Source organism: Chlamydotis macqueenii, chromosome 3 (assembly GCF_036417535.1).
Source record: "Chlamydotis macqueenii isolate bChlMac1 chromosome 3, bChlMac1.mat, whole genome shotgun sequence".
Classification (NCBI taxonomy): Eukaryota; Metazoa; Chordata; class Aves; order Otidiformes; family Otididae; genus Chlamydotis; species Chlamydotis macqueenii.
Window position 1 is genome coordinate 100,354,043 of NC_141558.1, and position 20,381 is coordinate 100,374,423.

General features: G+C 46.0%; 1 protein-coding gene across 1 annotated transcript in view; it reads left to right on the forward strand.

The window, feature by feature from the left end:
* FRMD1 (FERM domain containing 1) overlaps positions 1 to 20,381 on the forward strand; it is a 44,114-nt gene that overhangs the window by 11,340 nt on the left and 12,393 nt on the right. Inside the window, exons 3-6 of the mRNA XM_086744032.1 lie at positions 5,459 to 5,549; positions 14,472 to 14,551; positions 16,624 to 16,700; positions 18,361 to 18,547. Coding sequence (XP_086600158.1) covers positions 5,459 to 5,549; positions 14,472 to 14,551; positions 16,624 to 16,700; positions 18,361 to 18,547 — 435 coding nt within the window. The remainder of the gene's footprint in view (positions 1 to 5,458; positions 5,550 to 14,471; positions 14,552 to 16,623; positions 16,701 to 18,360; positions 18,548 to 20,381) is intronic.

Sequence of the window (20,381 nt, forward strand, 5' to 3'; positions counted from 1 at the left end):
ATTGTGGGTTTTTCTCCCTCCTTGGAGTACTTGTACACACACAAACTAGAGGTAAGTTGCTTCATTCCTTTGATCGCCGCTTCAAACGCCTACGTCTGTGTGCACGAGCGACAGCAGAGCCGGGTCAGCTGGCAGCCCGGCACGGCACGGTGTCCACCACGGCACGGTGCCTCTTTGTGCAACGCCGCCTGCTCCTTGAACTTGTGAGAAACTGAGCTGACAGAGGCACTTCACGTTCAGCTAGCCTCAAAGATAAGTGCTCTCTTGTGAGCGTGTGCACGCAGTCGTGTGTGGGCTGGGGAGGTTTTGCTTTGGTTTGGGTGTGGGATTTGGGTTCTCCCCTTCCCCCCGGGGATAGGGAGGGGGAGAAGACAGTTGAGGTGAACTGTTGTTTTAAGCACTTGATTGAAAGGGTGGCTTTGGAAAGTATGCGTGCTAATCTTCAAAATCCATGTAGGAATTTTCCTACCTGCTATGCTAAAGTGTGGCATCGTTAACTGAACAGCCACGAGGGCTGGATGGAGCAAGGCTTTAACAGCAAAATCTGGGGCGCTGCGCTTCTAGGTCACCAGTTCAAACCCAGCCCATCTACCGCCCCAGAAGGCTTTTGCAATCTGCTGGCTTTGGTGCAAGCCACAAAATGATCATTTAATTAAGTTCTCAGTGGCAGGTGTTCGGGCTGGGGTAATGGTCTGTTACGACTGACCCTAAATCTCACCTTCTTATGGCTTTTATCAGGGAGGCTAAAGATCTGAGATAGTGGGGCCTGCCCGGCCACCGGGAAGGTGCGGACTGGCGTGCAGGAGGGCGGCGTGCCAGCAGGGCTGATGCCGTCGCTGCTCCGCACCGTACCCAGTGCCTGAGCTGGGCGAGTGGCTGTTCCTCCACCGCTGGGTCATGCTCCATCATATTAAGTTTAGGCAGAACTTAGACCATGTGGTAAATCCTGGATACCTGCAGTTTATTGTCCTTGGAGTGGGGTGCCCTCCCCCGCGAGGGAAGCAGGGTTGAAGGCCTGAATGGGCTCAGCCATCACCATTTGGTTTGGCCTGGTGTGAGGTGAGTGCAGGCTGTGTGAGACACCCCTGAAACACTTTCTGGTCTTGCTTCTCCAGCTTTGGCCCTGGTAGGTGGCTCCCCTCAGGTCTGTGGGAGTGAGGTTTCTCAGGGAGGTGGGCAGTGGGCCACGGGGGCTCCTGGGTACATGGATGGGATGAGCCCTTACCTGCGCCTGGCTGTTTGGGCAGGGGTGTGAGCCAGGGCTGCCTTGTGCACGCTCACCTGGGCAGGCAGCGAAAACTATAACTTGTGTTTAGAACATTACTGTGAGGCGCCCCAGGCTGCCGCAGCTTAATAAAGCCTAAGCTGTGGTCTTTTGCATGGAGTGCTGGCAGGGACGGAGGGAAGGTGCTGTGTCTCCCCCATTCCTCCCTGCTGCCCCTCCAAAGAGCTGGGGTGCCTTGAGCATCGCCATCTGGTCGTGCAGAGGGGTCCTTTCCATGGCACCCCTCGGCAGCCCTTTTTTTAAAGACATTTTCCTTCTTGGCTTTTGCTGTCCCTTGCTTTGGTGGCTGGGAGGTTGGGAATGTATGTGCATGGAGATGCCTGTGCATGAAAGGGAATAGCTATAGCTGTCTGGGCTAAAACATGAGTCTCAATGCACAGTTGTGTCCTAATTGCATAGAGAGTGAAACATGACCTGTTACAGCTGGGCAAGTCATCAAAACCAGCTTTTCATTTGGCTTCTGTCTTTACCACAGCACCCCTTCAAAACAACAACAAAAATAAAGTTTTTGCAGCTGGAGCAATCTTTTCTTTTTTTTCTTTTTTTTTTTTTTTTTTTTTTTTTTTAAGGGAACATCAAGGCGATTTTCCAGTGATGTTAGTAGAACCTAAATTTAATTAGCACAACCACAGATGATACTCTGCGCATTTATTAGAATAATAAAGCCACTACTTAAGATTTCCAAAGCCTTTTAACCTCTTCAGTGTGGAATGCAAATACTAAACAAGCTTGCAGCTCAGTGAGGCAGGTAGGAATCATTGTCCTTCCAGCAGAATAAATTACAGATCCTTCCTGTGATAAGCACAGTGTTTATGCAGGTAATTCCTTTCTCCCCTCTCCCATATAAATTCCACCTGTCCAGATAAGAGTTCACCTATATATGTTTTATGTGGTCACATGTAGATTGAAGCCTGCTCTTTAAAATGGATTTGTCTTATGCCCATTACTGTGCTGTTGAGGAGAGAAGAGCAGGCGCCGTTTTAAAGTATCTTCCTTCATAATTTGGTATCTCTTAATTAACTTTAGTGTCCACTTTTCTGAATGTATAGATGATTTTGAGGGGATGGTGAGGAGGAAAACTATCTTCTCAGCACCAGCTGTAAACACGAGGAGAAGAGGAGCAGTGAGGAGAACTAGTGAGTGCTGTAGCTCACCACCCGCCCCGAGGACGGCAAGGCAAAGTGGGAGGCTTCTGCTGGGAAGGGCAGACAACAGAGCACAGAGCAAAGCAAACTGCCTTGCTCCAGGCAGCCCCAGTGAGGAGATGCAGTATGAGCACCAGGGAGCTTAAGCAGGTTGTGAGCCAGCATGGTCCAACTAAAAATTGTATCACTTGCACCAAAGGTCTCAGAGTGGTGTTCAGTTTTGTTTATCTGCCAGCATTGCGGTTTATCTCCCTGATGGTTTTGAACCAGTTGATCAGTACCAACTAGTTTTTATGGCTAGGTTTCTGAAAATTTTCTGGGGTGGTAGCAGCTGAATAAAGGAGAGAGACCTAGGCTAGCGGAGGTCCAGCTGCCAACAAGGGGTGCAGAGCAGGCAGCCACTCTGCCTGTGTTTGGGTAGTTCAGAAGCACCCACAGCAGATGTTACTCCTTGCCTAGCTGCTGGAGAAAGGGTGGGAGTGTGAGCAGAAATTTTTGGAGGGGAGGAAGTCTGTTGAGGTCTTGTGTGTTGGTAAATGGCAAGCGTAGGTCTGAAGTCTTTCAGTTGTTCTGTGAGCTGGAGAGATTATGTTTTAATGCATATGGACCAAGAATAACTGAGATAGGTAACCAATACGTGTGAATATTTACACACAAAATGACCCTGGGGTAGCAGTTACCTTCTGTACACTTGCACTCATTTTCACTTTGGCCTTCACTTTACATTTTGTGTGTAAAAATGCCCTGAGTCTATCAGGGGGCAAAGCTGAGTGTCAGCGGAAGGAATGGTTCATGGTGTGTCTGGGATGGAGCCTGGCACAGGAACCGTAGGCAAAGGGAGGAAAGGCCAAGGAAAAGCACACAGATGAAAAGTGCAAAGGGAAATGTTGGCTGCTTTGAGCAGAGGGGAAGGCAGGAGGAGGGAACAGCAAGTGTAATCGGTATTGCGTAGCCTCGAAGGCTGGAAGTAAAACTTGATACAGAAGGGAAATGCCAAAAGGAGAACGGACAAGGTGGTAGCTCACATACCTGCTGTGCAAGAAATCTGATTAAATCACTGCTTTAGCACTGAGTGTCACAAAACATTGAAGTGCTCCGTTCCCTAGAACTATCTTAAAGCAGGTTTTTCTTCCCTTAGGTGTGAAAGCATGCCACTTACAAAATTCATCTAATCATACAGCTTTTACTTAGGGTCCTCTTCTGCCAGTGACTCTCGTATGCCTGTAACTATTCTGGTTAGGGGCAGGTCACCTCTTCCTTACCGAGTCCTTCGCAGGTAGGAGAACGTGGTCAGGGCTTGCTTCCTTGAGAAACGAGGCAGATCCATGCCCAGCTTTCCCTTCCAACTCCATGTTCTTGGCGGCTGAGCAAATAATGCATTTAGGTGTGAGACCGTAAAGGCGCAGTCTTGCATGGAGACCCCTAATAACACCCAGATGTGGTCTTGGGTCCTATCAGAACTGTGCACTACTTCCTTCCCTCCCAAAGCTCATATATGTACACGTGCGCGTGTACTGGTGTAGCTCTGGTTTCAAAGCTCCTGATAAAGCAGTAGTGAGTGGCTGGCTAGTGATACCTTGTCAAGTAGAAGAAAATGAGTACTTAAATGACCTCCAGTTTCCCATTGTCCATGTCTAGTGACATGGTACATCCTGGGGCAGGGAGGGGAGCGCAGCCGGTTTCTGGGGAGTGTGGCATGCCTGTGCTAAAAGGGTTTGAAGAATTATGGTGGTGATTAGTTTAATGGCGGTGATCAGTTTGGAGGACAGTTCAGTAGGTGACTTTGCCACTGTGAAGGTAGCACTGCACTGTCCCCCCTCGAAGGCTGGTCCTCCTCTTGCTGCTCCTAAGCTGCATCGTCCAGCAGTGGTGTAACAAAATTCAGAGTTTCTGGCCCATTTTGCAGGGGCGGCTGATAGCAGTTAGGGCTGAGCTGAGCTTGTCTGTGTTGATGGTGTTCTGCTTTCCCCACCTGCTCTGGCTCAAAACTCCATCCCCTATGCCTCTGAGGGTTAGGGGCTTGGGGAGTTTTGTTTGTGCCTGAGGTTCTCTGTCTGTCTGTGCTCCTGGGGTGGTGCAGGGGGATGTGAGGCTAAAGGTGGGAGGACATTTATTGGGGATTTTTTTATAGTACACACCCAAGCCTGCACATGCAGGTAGCCAGAATCGCGCTCTTGCTGGGGGAGCCTGTGCACCAAGCAGCCCAGCTGGAGAAAAGCATCCGGTAGCTGTGCCGCAGGGCCGCGGCGCGCTCCTACCCTGCATGGTGCCTGCAAATTCTACCCAGCCTCTGGTTCCCCGTGGGAGCGTATGCTGGTGTCTCTGCTTCCCCAGTGCTTCCTCGCGGCATGCACAGCGTTACGGGGGACAAGGGCATGGGAAGGTCTCAGTGTGGCACAGGAATGGGTGTGAGCTCATAGGCCATTGCTGACAGCCTCAGAAGTTGAAGATGTTAACTGCTGTGTGACCAGAAGTCAGCAGGGGACAGAACAAGCTCTTCTGTGTGGGGGGTATAGAGCAACCTCATTGCTAACCCACAAGCTATTTCTGCTAAAACCATGCAATTTGTTTGTTTGTGCTTTTGTTTTTAGTTTTCCTGAATGAAAGTTTTTGTTTTGTTTTGTTTTTTTCTCGTAACCTCTCAAAAAAAATTCTGCAAGAGATTAGTATTTTCATTTCTGTGATTATAAACACACTTTCTGTAAGAGCACCTATAAATAGCCTGGTAGGTACTGCATAAAACTAGGGCTCCAGCAGTGCTCCAAATTCTTATACAACAATACCAAGAGGTAGGAAACTTTAAATTCATGCCTTACTGAGCTGAGCCACTTTGCACTGTGAAGGAGGGAGAATGACATGTTGATTATTATTCTGTGATAATAGCAATTATAATACTGAAAACAAAGCTTGTTCTGTGGGGATTTCTTTGCTGTGGTACCCAAAATTGTATTGGCCAATGTAAAGGAGGAGAATTGCTCCATCCAGGTGTGTGAGCCATCTGTAATGTTGGATTGGTTGTTTCTTTCAGGTCAAAGCCACTGGACAGGAGCTCTTTCAGCAAGTTTGTGATTTAGTGAAGATTAAAGAGCCTCACTTCTTTGGCCTCAGCATTGTTAAAAGTAAGCAAACTCAATGCACAGAGCAAATAACTTGGCAAACGTCCACAGACCCGCTTGTGTATTTACAGTGTGTGCATATATACACAGCGGCCGTGCCTGCGGGGAATTTGATTGTAATAAGGTCACAAAGTATGTAGATTATGCACAGGCTTCTCGGAGCTCTTTTGATCTTTGGTATGTGGGCAGACAAATTGGGAGAAGGGAGGGGGCTTTTGTTCTCCTCCTTTGTTCTTGCGTTCCACCTCTTTGTGGGGTTTTCTTTCTCTCCTGTAGTAGAGTTGCTAGCTAACGTATTTGTCACTGAATTCAAAACTGTCAGTAGTTGAACAGGAGGTGAATTTTGAAAGGACTTTGGGGCTGAAAGTGTTACTCATCTTCTGAAGTCACACGCGAAGAATGCGACACCAGGGGGAGGAAGCTCAAATGATTTGAGGAGACTAAATGCATATGTGGGGGACACTGGGTTTGGAAATATCGCATGGGAAATACAAAACTTCTTAGTCTGTGAGTTGAAGTCCAGTCTGCTTGGTCATACAGCTTAGTACTGACCAGGGAACGGTGTAAGATGATGCCTTAAGGGAGCAAACTGATAGGAGATATTACATTTCTAGGATGGTGTGTACATTGGCACACACACACCCCCCGCTAGCTCTTGCTAATTAGAAATGGATCTGTTGTCCTCCTTATCCTGCCTCCCCACATTTCCAAAAGCATGGAAAAGAGTCATCTTCCCTCCAAAATTTTCTCAAGTGTGTTATTTACTGCTGCAACTCTAGATATTGTTTCATGTCTTTTATGAATCCTTCTCAATAAGGTTTCTTTTGCCTTATGAGTATGTACGATAAATTAGTTTATTTTAAGATTACTTGTCTCATTTCCTTTCTGCTGTCATTCTCTAAGAACGTTTGCTTTATTGAGCCTAACACTCAAATTAAGACTGGAGTAAGCTGCTTATCTCTGTAAGGTTTGTAGAGTCTCCAAGAGATTCCATCAGCGTAACTAAACCAGTAGCTAACAAATATATCTGTGCGTTTAAACCAGCGCAGGTATTTTTATGTGAGGAGGACCTGAATGCTCTTACCGTTTTCCACAAATCGATTGTGTTCCTGTGAGTCCCCCCTCTGCAGCCTTTTTATAGCACCAGTTCTTGCGTATTCCACTTGTGGGACGTCAGGTGAAATTCGAGCTCCAGTCCTCCCCTGTAAGACAGGGTAATTTAATTCCCATTTTATTTAAATTAGATACTCTTCTCCTGTTCTCCTGGTGTTTCTTTAACTTTTTTCCCCTTTATATCTTTCTTGTTTCATATTTTCTATACCCTGCTCTTTCTTTCCCTCCCACTTTTTGCGTGGAGCAGTTCTTGTCAAGCACAGGGCCTCTGGCTCCAAAATACTCTGTTGTGGCAGACGCCTCTCAGCCTGTTGGAAATGCAGTATATCTACCCCATTGTCTATGTCTAAAGCGATTGGATATTGCCAATAGCTTTAAGCATAAACAATCTTCTTGTCACTTCACAAAAACACTCTTCCTTTTTAGAGAAGCTTATTCTTTGCAAAGCTCTTAGAAAAATATCAAGGAAAAGAGTTGCAGAAGCCCAGTAGCCTCAATTAACCTCTCTTTTTTGTTTTATTTTCCTGACTATTCCTCACTTCTGCTTGCTGTGGCTCAGTTTGTAAAGCTGCTTAATTGAAGGCTCTGCGTGCTCACCCCACTCCTCCAGACAGCCATCTCCCTCCACCACTCAGGCAGGCATCAGGATTTTGGATGAGGAGGAGATTTGGTTTTGTTTGTGCCTCTGTTTAAGGCACTGCTGGGGCTAGACAACAGAAAAGTGTCAGTGGTGAGCTGCTCAGCCTGAATGCCTACAGCCACCGGGAAGGCAGCAGCCAGCTCTCCAGAGAGGGAGCAAACCTGGTCGGTTTGTTGTTGCTTCCTCTGGTCCCTACCTTTAGTCTGTGAAAGTCCAGTAAGCTGCAAACTGGAGTCCTGTGGGGTGGGTTTTGGGGGTTTTGTTTTTAAAATAGCTACCGGTTTATTATTGTAGAGCTGTAGCAAAGGAAATCTTTTGTTTTCTGTTCCTCAACTTGATTTTTCCTGCACTTTGTTTTGGCCAACAAACTGGTGATCATCTCTCGTGCTGCCAGTGGTAAGTGAGGTCTTGCTTCTCTTGCAAACATAGCACTCTCCATCTCTGGTGTCTGGAAGTAGCTTTATGGCATTGCCTGCTTTTTGTGGATTTTTGGTCTCACTGCAAGCTATCATCTCAAGAAAAGGAAGCACTCCAGTCAGGTTGTGGGGAGGCCTGGGTGAGTTTTGCATTGCCCGGGGTTGTCTTGTGGGTACTTAAGTCGGCTTCCTTGGCCAGGCGGCAAGCTGGTGTATGTCCTGCAGAGGCTGCGAAGGGAAGGCGAGGCAAGGTAGGTTAGATGTCCAAAAACTGGAGAGGAAGCCTCTGTGTTTCAGACCAAAGTATTCTTCTTCTGCATTGTGCTTTCACTAATCTGTGCTGCAGCTCTGAGATGTCATTTTTTTCTAAGAAGCAACTGCCCTGTTTTAATAAGGGTGTATTTCCCAGTTTCTTAATGTGTATTTCTTTTTGGCAGTCTGATGCTGCCACATGCAGAACAAGGTATTCTAATCTACCTGCATCCAATACCTTGCTACTAATTTGTCAACAAAACCCTGACTGTCAGCAGTGGCAAGAGAATGAAAATTCAGGGACTTCTACAGCACTGTAACCAATCACACTGGGTGGATTATCTGGATTAGGAGCCCATTTGACCTGCAGACACTGTACAGATAGACTAATGCTCAGCTGCTCTTATAGTAAGTATGTGTGTGAGAGGGAGAGGTTGGGCTTCTTAATCATAAACAGAAATTTAACCCCTAAGTGTGGCAAAAATGAAAACAGTACGACTAAGCACCATGCAAACTGCAAGCCATGAATGCTGTGAGATTTAAGCTGTAGGTCTTGGAGCGTGTCTTCCAGCATTCGTTGCCTTCACTTCTGACTGTTGCAGATGTCGAGGACAAGCTTCAGCACTTAATGTAACAGGAATGGTGGCAGGACAGAATTTTTCACCCCTTTTGTTCTTGAGTTTTTTTTATTCTCAAGATGAAAACCACTTCAGCCAATTGTATTTAGGGGGGGAAAAAGCTTGCATCTATAAGTGATCAACAACTTCTTTAAAACTTAAGTTTCTTAAAGAGTGTGTATTACTGGGAAGCCGCACTGGCACAAAGCTTGGGACATGTTGCTCTTCTAGTTTTGTCACAGATCATTGAGCAGGCTATACCTTGTGTTCTGCTGCTGCTGAAGTGCTTTTTTTTCCTTGTAGTTTACTCGGTGAAAGACCTTGCAACCCTGCCAGGTTCAAGCTGGCTCCATAGGCTTCAGCAGCCGGGTCTTACATTGCAGCCGCTCCTGCCGGGTCAACCTTATCTAGTGCCCTGTGGGAGATTTCCCTCTTGTTATCAGAAAGTGTATGCAGTGATACAGTTCGATCTTCTAAACCAAAACTGATTGTCAGCAGACAAAGAACAGCCAGGCCTCCTTTGTTGTTATAACCCGGATCCCTGCGATCCTGAATCTTGAGCTTCTCCTTTCTAGGAGTAAAACTTGCATGACCCAAGCAGATGGAAGCCTTCATTGGGGAAGGAGCAAGCCTGCAGCTCCTACACCTTGCCACCATCTCTGTGTGTCTTACCAGTTAGTCAGGTTGGCTTTCTAACAAAGCCAAATGCTTTTGCTTTGGCTCCCCTGCCTTGAAGATCATTGTTCAGTTGTTACAGCTATGGCTGCTCACCATGCCAGACCCATGCCTCCCAGTCCTCCTTACTTTCCTGCTTAGCCAAGGAGCTTGGTGATTAACTCTGCCAAGACCACTCTGTCTCCAGTTAACTCTTCTGTGTCTGTGTATCTTCCAGTACTGAAGTTCAGCCTGGAGAAGAGAAGGCTCCAGGGAGACCTTATTGTCACTTTTCAGAACTTAAAGGGGGGTTATAAGAAAGATGGGAGAAGCTTTTTAGCAGGACCTGTTGTGATAGGACATGGGGTAATGGTTTTAAAATAGAGGGAGGTAGATTTAGACTTGATATAAGGAAGAAATTTTTTACACTGGAGGTGGTGGAACACTGGCACAGGTTGCCCGGAGAGGTGGTGGAGGCCCCATCCCTGGAAACGTTCAAGGCCAGGCTGGACGGGGCTCTGAGCAACCTGATCTGGTTGGAGATGTCCCTGCTCCTTGCAGGGGGGTTGGACTAGATGGCCTTTAAAGATCCCTTCCAACCCTAACCATTCTGTGATTCATGGATGGAATATGCTACAATGTTATTTCTATATTATGTGGCTATCTGTTTCAACAAAGGGTCTCTTAAGAAGACAGGTGACAATAGAAGTTCTCCAAAACACCCTTAGATAATTTCTACATGCCAGTCCTTTCCCACTATCCATGCTTCAGCTTCTCCTTCCTCAAATATCTGCTTGGATAGTTGCATTTCCTTTATGAATTGCTTCTTGATGTTCCCAAGACACCAGCACTTGGAAGCCTGGAGAACAGCACAGGCAAAAAGCCTGTGTAGCCTTCTCTTCTTCAATAAACAAACAAACAAAAAAAGCCATACTGATATTCAGGGAAGCTAAGCAGGTTACATGAGCTCTATGGCATGCGTAGTCAGGTATGTTTAAGCGTTGGATTTTTTCAAGCTTTAGCTCTCCCCTAAGCCCAGCATCCCTCTCTTCTACTCCCAGTCTCTTTCCTGTTGCCTCTCAAGGGAAATAGTCGTGTTCCAACAAGGCTTCTTACAGCATCTGGGAGAAATTAAGTGCTATAGCCAAGGACAAGTTTTTTCCTCTTCTCTTTAAGGCAGAAAATGCTTGCTATGTGGAAGTTTGGCTTTGCCCTAATTCATATTTTATTTGAATCCTAATCTTTTGGACTGTCCGAATAGTTATAATATTAAAATATGCTTGACTCAACCAAAGGAGTTAATGGGACTTTCCTGGCTGCCAGCGGAGCCAGAGCTCTGCCTCTTGATAGGACAGGACTTGCCTCTTGGAATTTCTCAGTGCTGCTAGCCCAAAGTGGGCGCAGGAGGGGAACAGGTTATTGGCATTCACCATTACTTACCTTTTCTGCAAGGAGCTTACCTTTTGTAAAAAATGAAATGGGGAGGCACTGGTTAATGCAGAATAATGGCTTTTAGAGTAACAGTGACTCAGAACTAATTTGACCCTGTATTACAGCCATCATTTTCTATTCCTGTTTTCCCTGCAGTGTTAATAATGCCTATTGTAAATCTGCATCACTCACTGGAACTGTGTCACTCTTTTTTTGATTAGAGACCTGGCCCATTATTTCTTTTTTGCAACAATGTGTGTCCTATATTTGCTTAAATATGTAAATATGCCAAGCTAATTTTGCAGGGTAGGAGCACTTGAATGTTTGCATTTCTGGTGACTGCTTAATTTGAAGTGAAGTTTTTACAGCACAAACTTGCCGTTTCATTTGGGGAAAAAAAAAAAAAGCTTAAAAGCTGAAATTGGGAGAAATGTGTAAATTGCATTACCGCAAACTAGATTCGTTTCTTGGGGTTGCAGTGCAGTGGTGTGTTGTGCCAGATGTGGTGTCTGTACACAGATACATGAGGGAATCTTTTTAGAGAAGCTGATACGATATATTTTTAAGCTCACTGCCAGTGCTGAGACAAGATTCAGGAGCGCAGGGTCAGTAGCTGCTGGTGGATGTGGGGGTATTTTGCATGCGTGTGCCTCTAAGCCAGCCTCTTAGTACCTTTCAGCTGCTCTCCTTCAGCTGAAGCCAGTGGAGCAACGACAGTTTGTACCTGCTGATATCCAGCCCTGTTTGGATCAGACATGTACTTCCCTGGAAAGGCGACACTTTACGCATTTCTACACTGTCCTTTACAGCACTGCTCTGAGGTGCTGCAATTTGGTGCCCTTATCTCTGTAAGAGATGCTTGTTTTCAAACCAGAGACAGTTTCAGCATCTGGCAAAAGATCTCTAGGTTTTCCCGCTAATCCAGTTTAAGGAAAAAAACCTCACAACCCATATAGGGCTGGGGAGGGAAATATCTCTTTGTTTTTGTAGATGGAGGCTTATACTGCAGGTTGACATTCCAGCAATATTAACTTCATTAAGGCAGGAATGCAGCACTGCATTCTTGCAGGGGAGGGAGGACGGGAGGATGCTGGGCTGGGCTGAGGAGGAGCAGGACCCCCACCGGGAGAGCTGGTACATCGGGGTGTCCTCCTCCTTCAGCCTGGCTTATTCTTGGAGTTTATGTGCACCTTTCAATAAGCATGATAATGACCTGGAGTCCTCAGGCTTGGCATCTAGGCCCTCCCAGAATCATCTCTCTATCCTAATTAACACGACAGAGGTAAATAGGGGCTGTGGGGTGTGGGTAACAAATGGCTTTACTACAGTGGAACTGCTCTGTCATCCTTTTTCCCCTTTCTGTCCCGGTATCTGTGTGTGATGGGATGGCTCAGGACATGTCACTACACTTGCTGTTGCCATCTTTCCCTCGCCGCTGAGGAATAATTCACGTGTTTCCCTAAACACCTCTGAGCATGGGATGGTTCCTGAGTGAGAAGGGAAAACTGACCCCACAGCTTGTTACAGCCATGCGGGTTTCCTACCCTCTTTACAAGATGGCAGCTAAGCACTGTGGTGCTGGCCGAACCCATACCGACTTTGCCCAACACCGCTGTGCCCTCAGGAGCAGCCCCAGTACCACTGTGGGAGCCTGTAGTGGAGCAAATCTCCTGCCCTGGGACTGCTGAAGCCCGGAGAGAGACTGAGTATCTTGCTTGTGTTATCCCACTCCTGTCTCTTGCTGTGCAATTCCTTCCTAAATGAGCTTTTTAAGCTTTTCCTAAGTTAGCTTTCTTAACTTTTTAAGAAAAGCTTTACAGAGAGATGCTTATCAGCTTGGCAGCTGACAAAGAACAGAGAGAACTCCAAGAGACGGACCAAACCCATTGCTCTCACTGACTGGGATTTCTGTCAGCCTTTTCAGGGCAGCACTACCTGATCTTAATGGACTTGGAGAAGCAAGGGTTGGGGCCAGGGTAGCCCCCCAGCCGCCCTGTCTTGCTGGCATAAGTGAAGAGGCAGGTACAAGATACAGTCTCTGTGGTGCTAAAACCTCTTCCTCTCCTTGTCAAAATAGCAAAATAACTTCTTTACACTGAAGTGCTACAGCACTGTAATTCTCACCACTAAAATTTTCAGGATCTCTGTACAGCAATTTCAACGGTGCTGTTAAATACTATGTTGTATATGTATGTGACATGTCAAGCAACAAGGTAAACAGCAGTGTAATTATATTAAAATTACAGCTGCAATCAGTGCAATGCAGGAAAGACCACAGACATGGAAACAAGACTTTTTTGGGATTGTCCTCTTTATTTGCGTCCAGTGGTACTGGTATTTTACATAAGGCTTCCTGTTAGTGTGGTGTGTGGACCAATTCTGGCTAGCAGCAGGTGTGGTTTCTCTCATTTGAGGTAGGAGATGAAGGAGATGGCGATGGGGGGTTGTTTTGATTGCTTGTTTTTTAAAAGCTTGGAGAGAAGCTATTTGCTGTATCAGCCTCTGTAAGGAGCTGGAATGCTCTGGGAGGATGGCGACGAGGTAGCCGAGAGCCCCCTTGAATACCTGCTCTAATGCTGGCCTCTACCAGTCCTTCATCTGCTGTACAGACACAAGTGCAGGCTCTCATTTGGTTGTAAATCACCATTAGAAAAAAATCACCTCTGTTCTCCTCTTTTTTTTTTTTTTTTTTTTTTTTTTTTTTTTGTTTGGCATCAGGAAGCAAAAGCCAAAGCTTGGAAGTTCAGGCTGGTCTTCAGGGGCAGAAGGTTGTTTTGTGAAGGGCTTTTTTTTTTTTTTCCTTTTTCCCTCACCACTTTTTTTCCTACTCCTTTCATGTCTAAGGAACAAGCTCTTCAACTTGGCACTTATGTCACCTGTCAAAACACTTTCCTGTGCAAGACCAAAGAGTAGAGGGACTACTCAGGTGAATGTGCTCAGCTGGCATTGCTGCTGAAGCCTGAAACACCTATCAGGTCTTTTTTTTTTTTTTTTTTCTAAGAGACTTGAGAAGGCTCAGGGAAAAATCTTTCACTGGTTGAGGTGTTTGGATTTGATAATTGGTAAGCAGTGTTAACAAAACATTGGCTTTGAAAGCGGCACAGAGCTCTTTCAAGACAATGTGCTTGCTGCTTAGGCTGTCCTCCACCTGGGTGGAGAGCAAGTCCTGGTCCTTTGAGGCAGGCCAGTTTTCCCTTCCTTTCATTCATGTTTTTGCTCTATGAAAGGAGTTGGGTGTAGGCAGGAGATGCCAGACCTTCTGAGGAGGCCGTTTGGGTTTGGTCCTCTTCCTTCTTACCATTTCAGAAGATTCCATTAACATGTAGAGGATGGAACCTGTCATATACCTGACTCTGTCCACTTGCTTATGCCATGTTGGACCATGATGCTACATGATGGCATATTGGAAGTTTGGGTAGGGCTTGCTTGTTTAATAATAATTAAAAAAAAAATTAATCTGCTAAACTGACAGTGCAGTTAGCTTGGTAAGATGGTATTTTCCTTCTCTAACTGGCTTCTTGCTTATAAAGTAAGAATTCTGCATTTCTGGATAATATGTTTGGAAAACTGTAGCTCGGCATCTCTTGAATCAAGGCATAGCTGACCTTCCTTCCATACTGTCTGGAGTAGAACACGTACTTAAGAGACTCATTTCCCTGTCTTTTCTCTGCCCTGTGTCTTCCCTGGTCAGTTTTGTTTTAAAGTATATTGCTTGGAAATAACTTGTATAGTCATGTAAGTACTTAATGAATAAGAATTTCTAATTCTTTAACGTTAAATGCTTTTCCCTCTTGTCTTCCAGATAATGAATATGTTTTTATAGACCTGGAGCAGAAGCTTAGCAAATACTTTTCAAAGGAATGGAAGAAAGAGACCACCAAAGTAAGACATGTTTAATTTCAGAGGCTGCTGCTTTGGTATTGGCCTGCTTAGTAAAATGAAAGCTCTTAAACTAAGGTCCATAAAGCATTTCTTGAAGGTGGTCTACAGAATGCTGTTCAGTATCAAGATGCAGTGACTTGTGCATGGTTGTACAATTAATTAAAAGATTAAATCAGCCCCTTACTCAACTTTGCCTGAATAATAGCAGCCAAGTGGTTGCTGCTTAGCTGCTGCAGGAGCGGAGCAGGTCAGTTGGTCAGTTTTTCTTTTGAACTTAGCTAAGCTTGTGAAGAGTTTGGAGACCTCATCATTACCCTTAAGCAAAACAGCCTAAAACGACCTTTTGTGACTTGAACTTGATATGAGGGAGAGGGCTGGAGCTGTGACTCTTCAGAGTACATGTAAAAGGACAGCGGAGCGAGCGGAAGGATATTTTGTTCTTTCAGAGTCTTAGTTCTTTAAGGCTAGCCAGCCCTGTCAAGGGAAGGAGAAGCTATGTGCAACAAAGACAAGCCTATGTAATTGTTTAGTGCCGGTCATTCAGACATGACAATGCCTGTTTGTGTGTGTCATTATTAGAGGAGCTGCAGTCTAGAACAAAGTGTAGTATGCAATTACATTTAGATATCTTAATTAGCTCATTATGACTTTTCCCACCTTCCTTAAGGGTTTTCTTTTGCAGAGTAGGCACGCTTGCAGTTTCTGCTGCTTAGAGAAGTTTGCAGATGACTAGTGAGGTTCAGGGATCTCTCTTGTCCCATATTTTGCTTTTCCCAAACAAGTGCGGGTTACTTCAAAGACAGCTGCCAGTCCTGTGGAGGGCTGCCTGTCCAGCCAGTGAGGATTTCCCAAGGCAAGTGTTTCTGGTCACCTCGGGATGGGGTATGTTTTGTGGTTACTTTGAGGCTGAATTCTTGCAACACTTTTAAAGTCAGGATAAGTGTCAAATCTCTGGTGTGAGGTGAATCATAAAAGGCTCAATGAGTTGCCATTGGCAGTACTGAAGTCTGAGAGGAGTTAGGCTATGAGACTGGGTTAGCAGACAGGGATTTCATTCCTATGAAGAGGTTTCAGGTGGAAAGCCCAGCCCAGCTGATAAAACAGAGTGGCTATGAACAAGTTCCAGAAATAAAATGTAAATATTTGCATGATGATCAAGAAGTTGCTGTCTGCGTCAGATGTGCACAGCATGCCATGAACCTTGTCCAAGTGAGATGGGTCTGACCAGTAAAGCCTTGAAACTGCACTTGTGAGCAAAGTTACCTGTATGAACATTAAAGAAGCAAGTGTCAAAGTAGGAAAGATGAGAGAATGAGCTAGTAAGATAAGATGTTCCTTTTCTTATTCTTTCTTCTTTTTTTTTCCCCTCCTGTTTCAACAAGCCTGTAAGTCTGAAAGGTAGGCTGTAGTTACAAAAACCAGCAGAACTCTTGCTGGCTTTCTTCTAACAGATGTCTTCAGTGTGAAGCAGACATCAATGTCTCCTTTTGGTCTGTTGCTGCAGGAAGGTGTGAGTAAACATTAGCCCTGCCAAACAAGAGGCGAGGAGTTAATGTCAGGCTCGTGCACCTCAGCCTGGGACAGTAAATGCTGACCGCAGCAGCGTGTGCATCCCCGCTGAGTGATGCGGTGAGGCGCAGAGATAGCTGGTTACTCCTAGGAGTGCCCTGGAAACGCCGCCGCGGTGCCAGCTTGGCACGCTGCCCTGCGGCCTTGCCTGGTGCTTTGAGGGAGGCCGTGCTAAACCCGCTGCGTTCAGCACTAACACGTCTGCCGCGCTGCCAGGTGCTGAGCTGGGTAACTCTGGGCCAGGCTGGGCTCTTTTATACCTGCTCATCCCCCCCCTGCCATCCAAAACCTCACTAAGATGTTTTGCTGTTCAGCCTGTCTAAATATTTGATGATGCTTCATTGTTGTCAGCCTTCAAGACAGATCCCCCTAAAAACTTGCTAAGAGTAGAAAAGGAAAAGCAGTATGGGGAGCGAGCCTGGGAGAAGAGAATGTTACCAGATGGGGTAACAGGGATTTTGGATACTGAATGTTATTTAACATATCTTCTGCCTCTGCTGTAGGGAACAGAGAAATTCAGCCCTCCTTTTGTTGCATTCTTTCGAGTACAATACTACGTAGAAAATGGAAGAGTAATAAGGTAAGTTCCCTTCTGTGGTAGTTACTGTGTTTTGGATTATTCACTGTGTTCTTGAAAGCCAAGAAAAATAACGTTTCTTTGTTAAGCTCATCTCTGTGAGCTCGCAAAAATAAGCTTTAAAAATCCACTTGAATTTTTTTTTTTTTTTTTTTAAACCTTCACAGACTTCCTCACCAAGCCGTGAATGTTTTCCCCCTGAATCATACTTCTTATTCTTAGGAAAACTGTGACTGCTTTTCCAGCTGTGTTTAGAGAGCAGGTTGAATGACAGCAGTATCAAAATACAATTAACACTCTTTTACTTGTGTCTTCTGGTTGTATGGAAAGCATCAGATGAATATACCAAAAGTAGCTGTTTATACTCCAGAACACTTGCTCCATAATTTTGGTTCTGTTTTTTTGTATCTGAGCAGTGCTCTGTGCAGTCTGCTCCTGGAAACTTTTGTAAATGGACAAAAGAAATTACTTCATAAGTTAGTTTTGCATTTGAGTGTAGTCCATTCACAGGGAGTATGGGCTGCACTCAAAACACCACCGCCCTCGCCCATGGTACGGAACAAAGGATGAGGTAGTTAAAAATGAACAACTGCCAGAGTTAATTTGCATCAGCACTTCTGGCGTGACTGTGACTCCAGGGCAAGCCAAGAGCCGGGATCATTCGAGTGGATTAAAATCTTTACCAAATTTTCAGCGTTTGTTCTTGTCTTGAACAAAGCTTGGTGCTTTTTTTTTTTTTTTCTTTCTCCTCTCTCTCCATAGTGTTTCACTTTGGATACAGGGGAGTCTTTCATCTGGAGTCTGTTTGGCTGTTCAGTGTTTTTTATTTAGTTTTGCTTTCAGGTACCTGGGAGATTGCATATCATTCTCCCACCCCTGATGTAAATATCCTTTAGCATCGCAAGAAAACTTTCTCTTGCACTAGTAATTTAATGGGAGAGGTTTGTGGAGCCATGCAGAGGTAGTTACATGGCCCTTTCAAACTGTCCACACACTGTTATGAGCAGATTGTGGTGTCCAGCACCTCATCTACATGTACACATCAGCAGACTGCTTCCCTTGAGCTCTTGCAGCTGGAGATGTGTGGGTTATCAATGCTTCGTGGTGGTTATGCCTTATCAGACTATCCCTGTTTAGCAGCTTGAGGAAGAAGACAAAAACAAGCCCAAGGCTCCTGTGCCTTTTGATCTACCTTGCAGAGAACTAGCTGTTGAAAAGTACCTTGAGCCTAAGGCAAGGTGAAATGAAAAAGCAGTGCCAGGTTTAGAGGGGAAAGGAGGACAGGTGTGCAAGAAACAGGACTGGGATTCAAGGGAGTTGACTCTCCTGACTGCTACAGGCTTTCCAGAGAAACAGAAGTGCTTGATGCAGTCAGTCTCCAAAACAGATTTTTCTTTCATCTACCTTCTGCCTTAACTTCTTCCATATCATGTTCCTCAAGACAGATGCTATCATATCTCATGTTTGTACAACACTTAGTGGGAGAAGACCTTGATCTTGGCTTCGTGCTCCCTATGCGCACATAACTATATCAGGGTGGCATTGGCACACAGCAGGGATGTCAAAGTTTAATCCCTCCTCTCAGAAGGAAGATACATTTGAGGGGCTTTATCTGGGCCTGAACTTTCTTTTCTTCAAGTAAATTTGCCTTTGTGTCTTGCAGTGATAAGGTGGCACGACAGCTCTACTACTGCCATCTCAAAGAGCAAGTACTTATGTCTCGGTGCAATCACAAAGAAGAAATCTACTTCTTGCTGGCTGCCTACAGCTTACAGGCAGACTTGGGCAACTACAGGGAGAAGGTCCATACTGGCAAATATTTTGAACCTCAGGCTTATTTCCCACAATGGGTAAGTTTGGGAGGATCTTTCTGTCAACAAATTGCTCATGCAGCAGGAGCTGTGTCAAGGTGGTACCTAACTGCAGCCACACAACTTTATCAAATCCCACTGCAATGATCAGGCAGAGTGGTAAAGCGTCACCCTGATTTCCCTCAGGAGGTATCTCCTCTCTTTCCACTTGATGTAGGTGTCTGTTCCTCCTGGGCTCACTCATCTGTGCAGTGGGCAGTGTGTGTGAGGGAATGTGTTGGTGTCAAACAAATAACTCTGACAGTGCGGCTGTATTTGTTTAGTTCTTCTATGGCTTAAAGGGTTGTGTGTTTGCAATGATACATCAGCAAGATCTGCACAACTAAAGGTCTATAAAAAGCCTCAGAGCTGCGAAGCCAAGTCCATTGCCCTTTGTTTGTTCCCATGTCTGTAATGCTTACCTCTGGGATGGATAGACCTGAAGCCTTAAGGGGCAGTACTGCTGTGCAGTGCCTCTGGTGCTTGCTTTGTCATTAATCTCTCTCTCAGTTGCAGCAAGAGAAAAGGGAAGGGCCTGGAAATGGGTTTGCATGTTTGTTTATAAGCATATGCACATGCGCTTGTGCCCTTCTCGACTTACAGCTTAGAAAGCCAAGAGGTAAAATGTCAAGAAAACTGCTGATAAACACTTCAGTGTCCATAAAAATCGAAAGGGAAGCTGGCTTTGTTACAGACATGGCACTGTAACAGCTTCTGTAGCAGGATGTTCCCTGGGACTTGGGCAGACCCTCCTCTGCAATCTGATTTAGTCCTGGAGCCCCCTTCTCTGTGCCAGCAGATGCTAGCCCAGCCCACGCCTTGGGGTAGCTATCAAAAAGCCCAGATGCCTCTGCTAGTTGGCTGTTTTCTCCCAGGCGAGTTTTGTCTCCCCTGAAGAGTGGCACTGTCCCCTGCTTTGGGGGACCCTGGCAGGGGTTGCACTGGGGAGGCAAGGCTGGTAGTCTCCTTTCCACACAAGTCCCAGCCTGCCTGCCTTGCTGGGCAGAATTGCGCCTTTCTCCCAGACAACGGGCCTTCTTGCTGTTTCTTGCTATGGGGTGCCTGGCAGGAGGTAGCTAACAAAGGGCTGGACAAGGTGAGTCTCATGCGTGCCATTTCTGGGGCAATTAAAAGTCTTATCACAGACTATTGCTCATCTGGCAAACATTGCAAAGGCCAAGGCAAAGCGTGGCTCACCTGCACTGAGCCACAACCCCACGCAAGTATGTGGGTGATTTATTACATCATTACAAAGAGCAAAATCTGGCAGGCATGGGGACGCTTCTCTCCCTGCCTTCGGGCTCCCGTGGGGAGATACTGAGTGATTTCCTCCAACACAGTCTCTTCCTCCAGCAGCACATGCTTGAGATCATTTGGCCGAGGGCTGCCCCAGCCTTGTGCTAGCGAGGAGAGGCGATGCTGCCCCAGGGTGATCAGCCCGGCTTTGAACTGTGGAGCTGGCGTGTCTCTTTCTGCTGACATTGCACAGCTTGTGGCATCGATGTTGTTCTCCACCGAGCGTAGCCTTCCTCATGGGAAGGTCATGCAGAGGAGGGCAAAGGTGTTACTGCGCAGAGTAAATGAGGAACTTAATTTAAAATGGAAGTGGGAACTGGGTGGTGATGGGGTCTGGTTATTTTGAGCCAAGGCAAGTTGTTCCTGGCAGGATGTTCTTGTGTACCTGGTGGGATCTGGCTTTAAGTGCCCCCAGTGGTGGGGGATTTTGTGAAGTGAATTCAGCCAACACCCCTCTTATCTGTCACTGCTGCTCGCAGCACAAAAGGGGCCAGTCTGGCATGGGAGGGGGCCGGGCTGCCCTGTAGCCTTCTAGGGA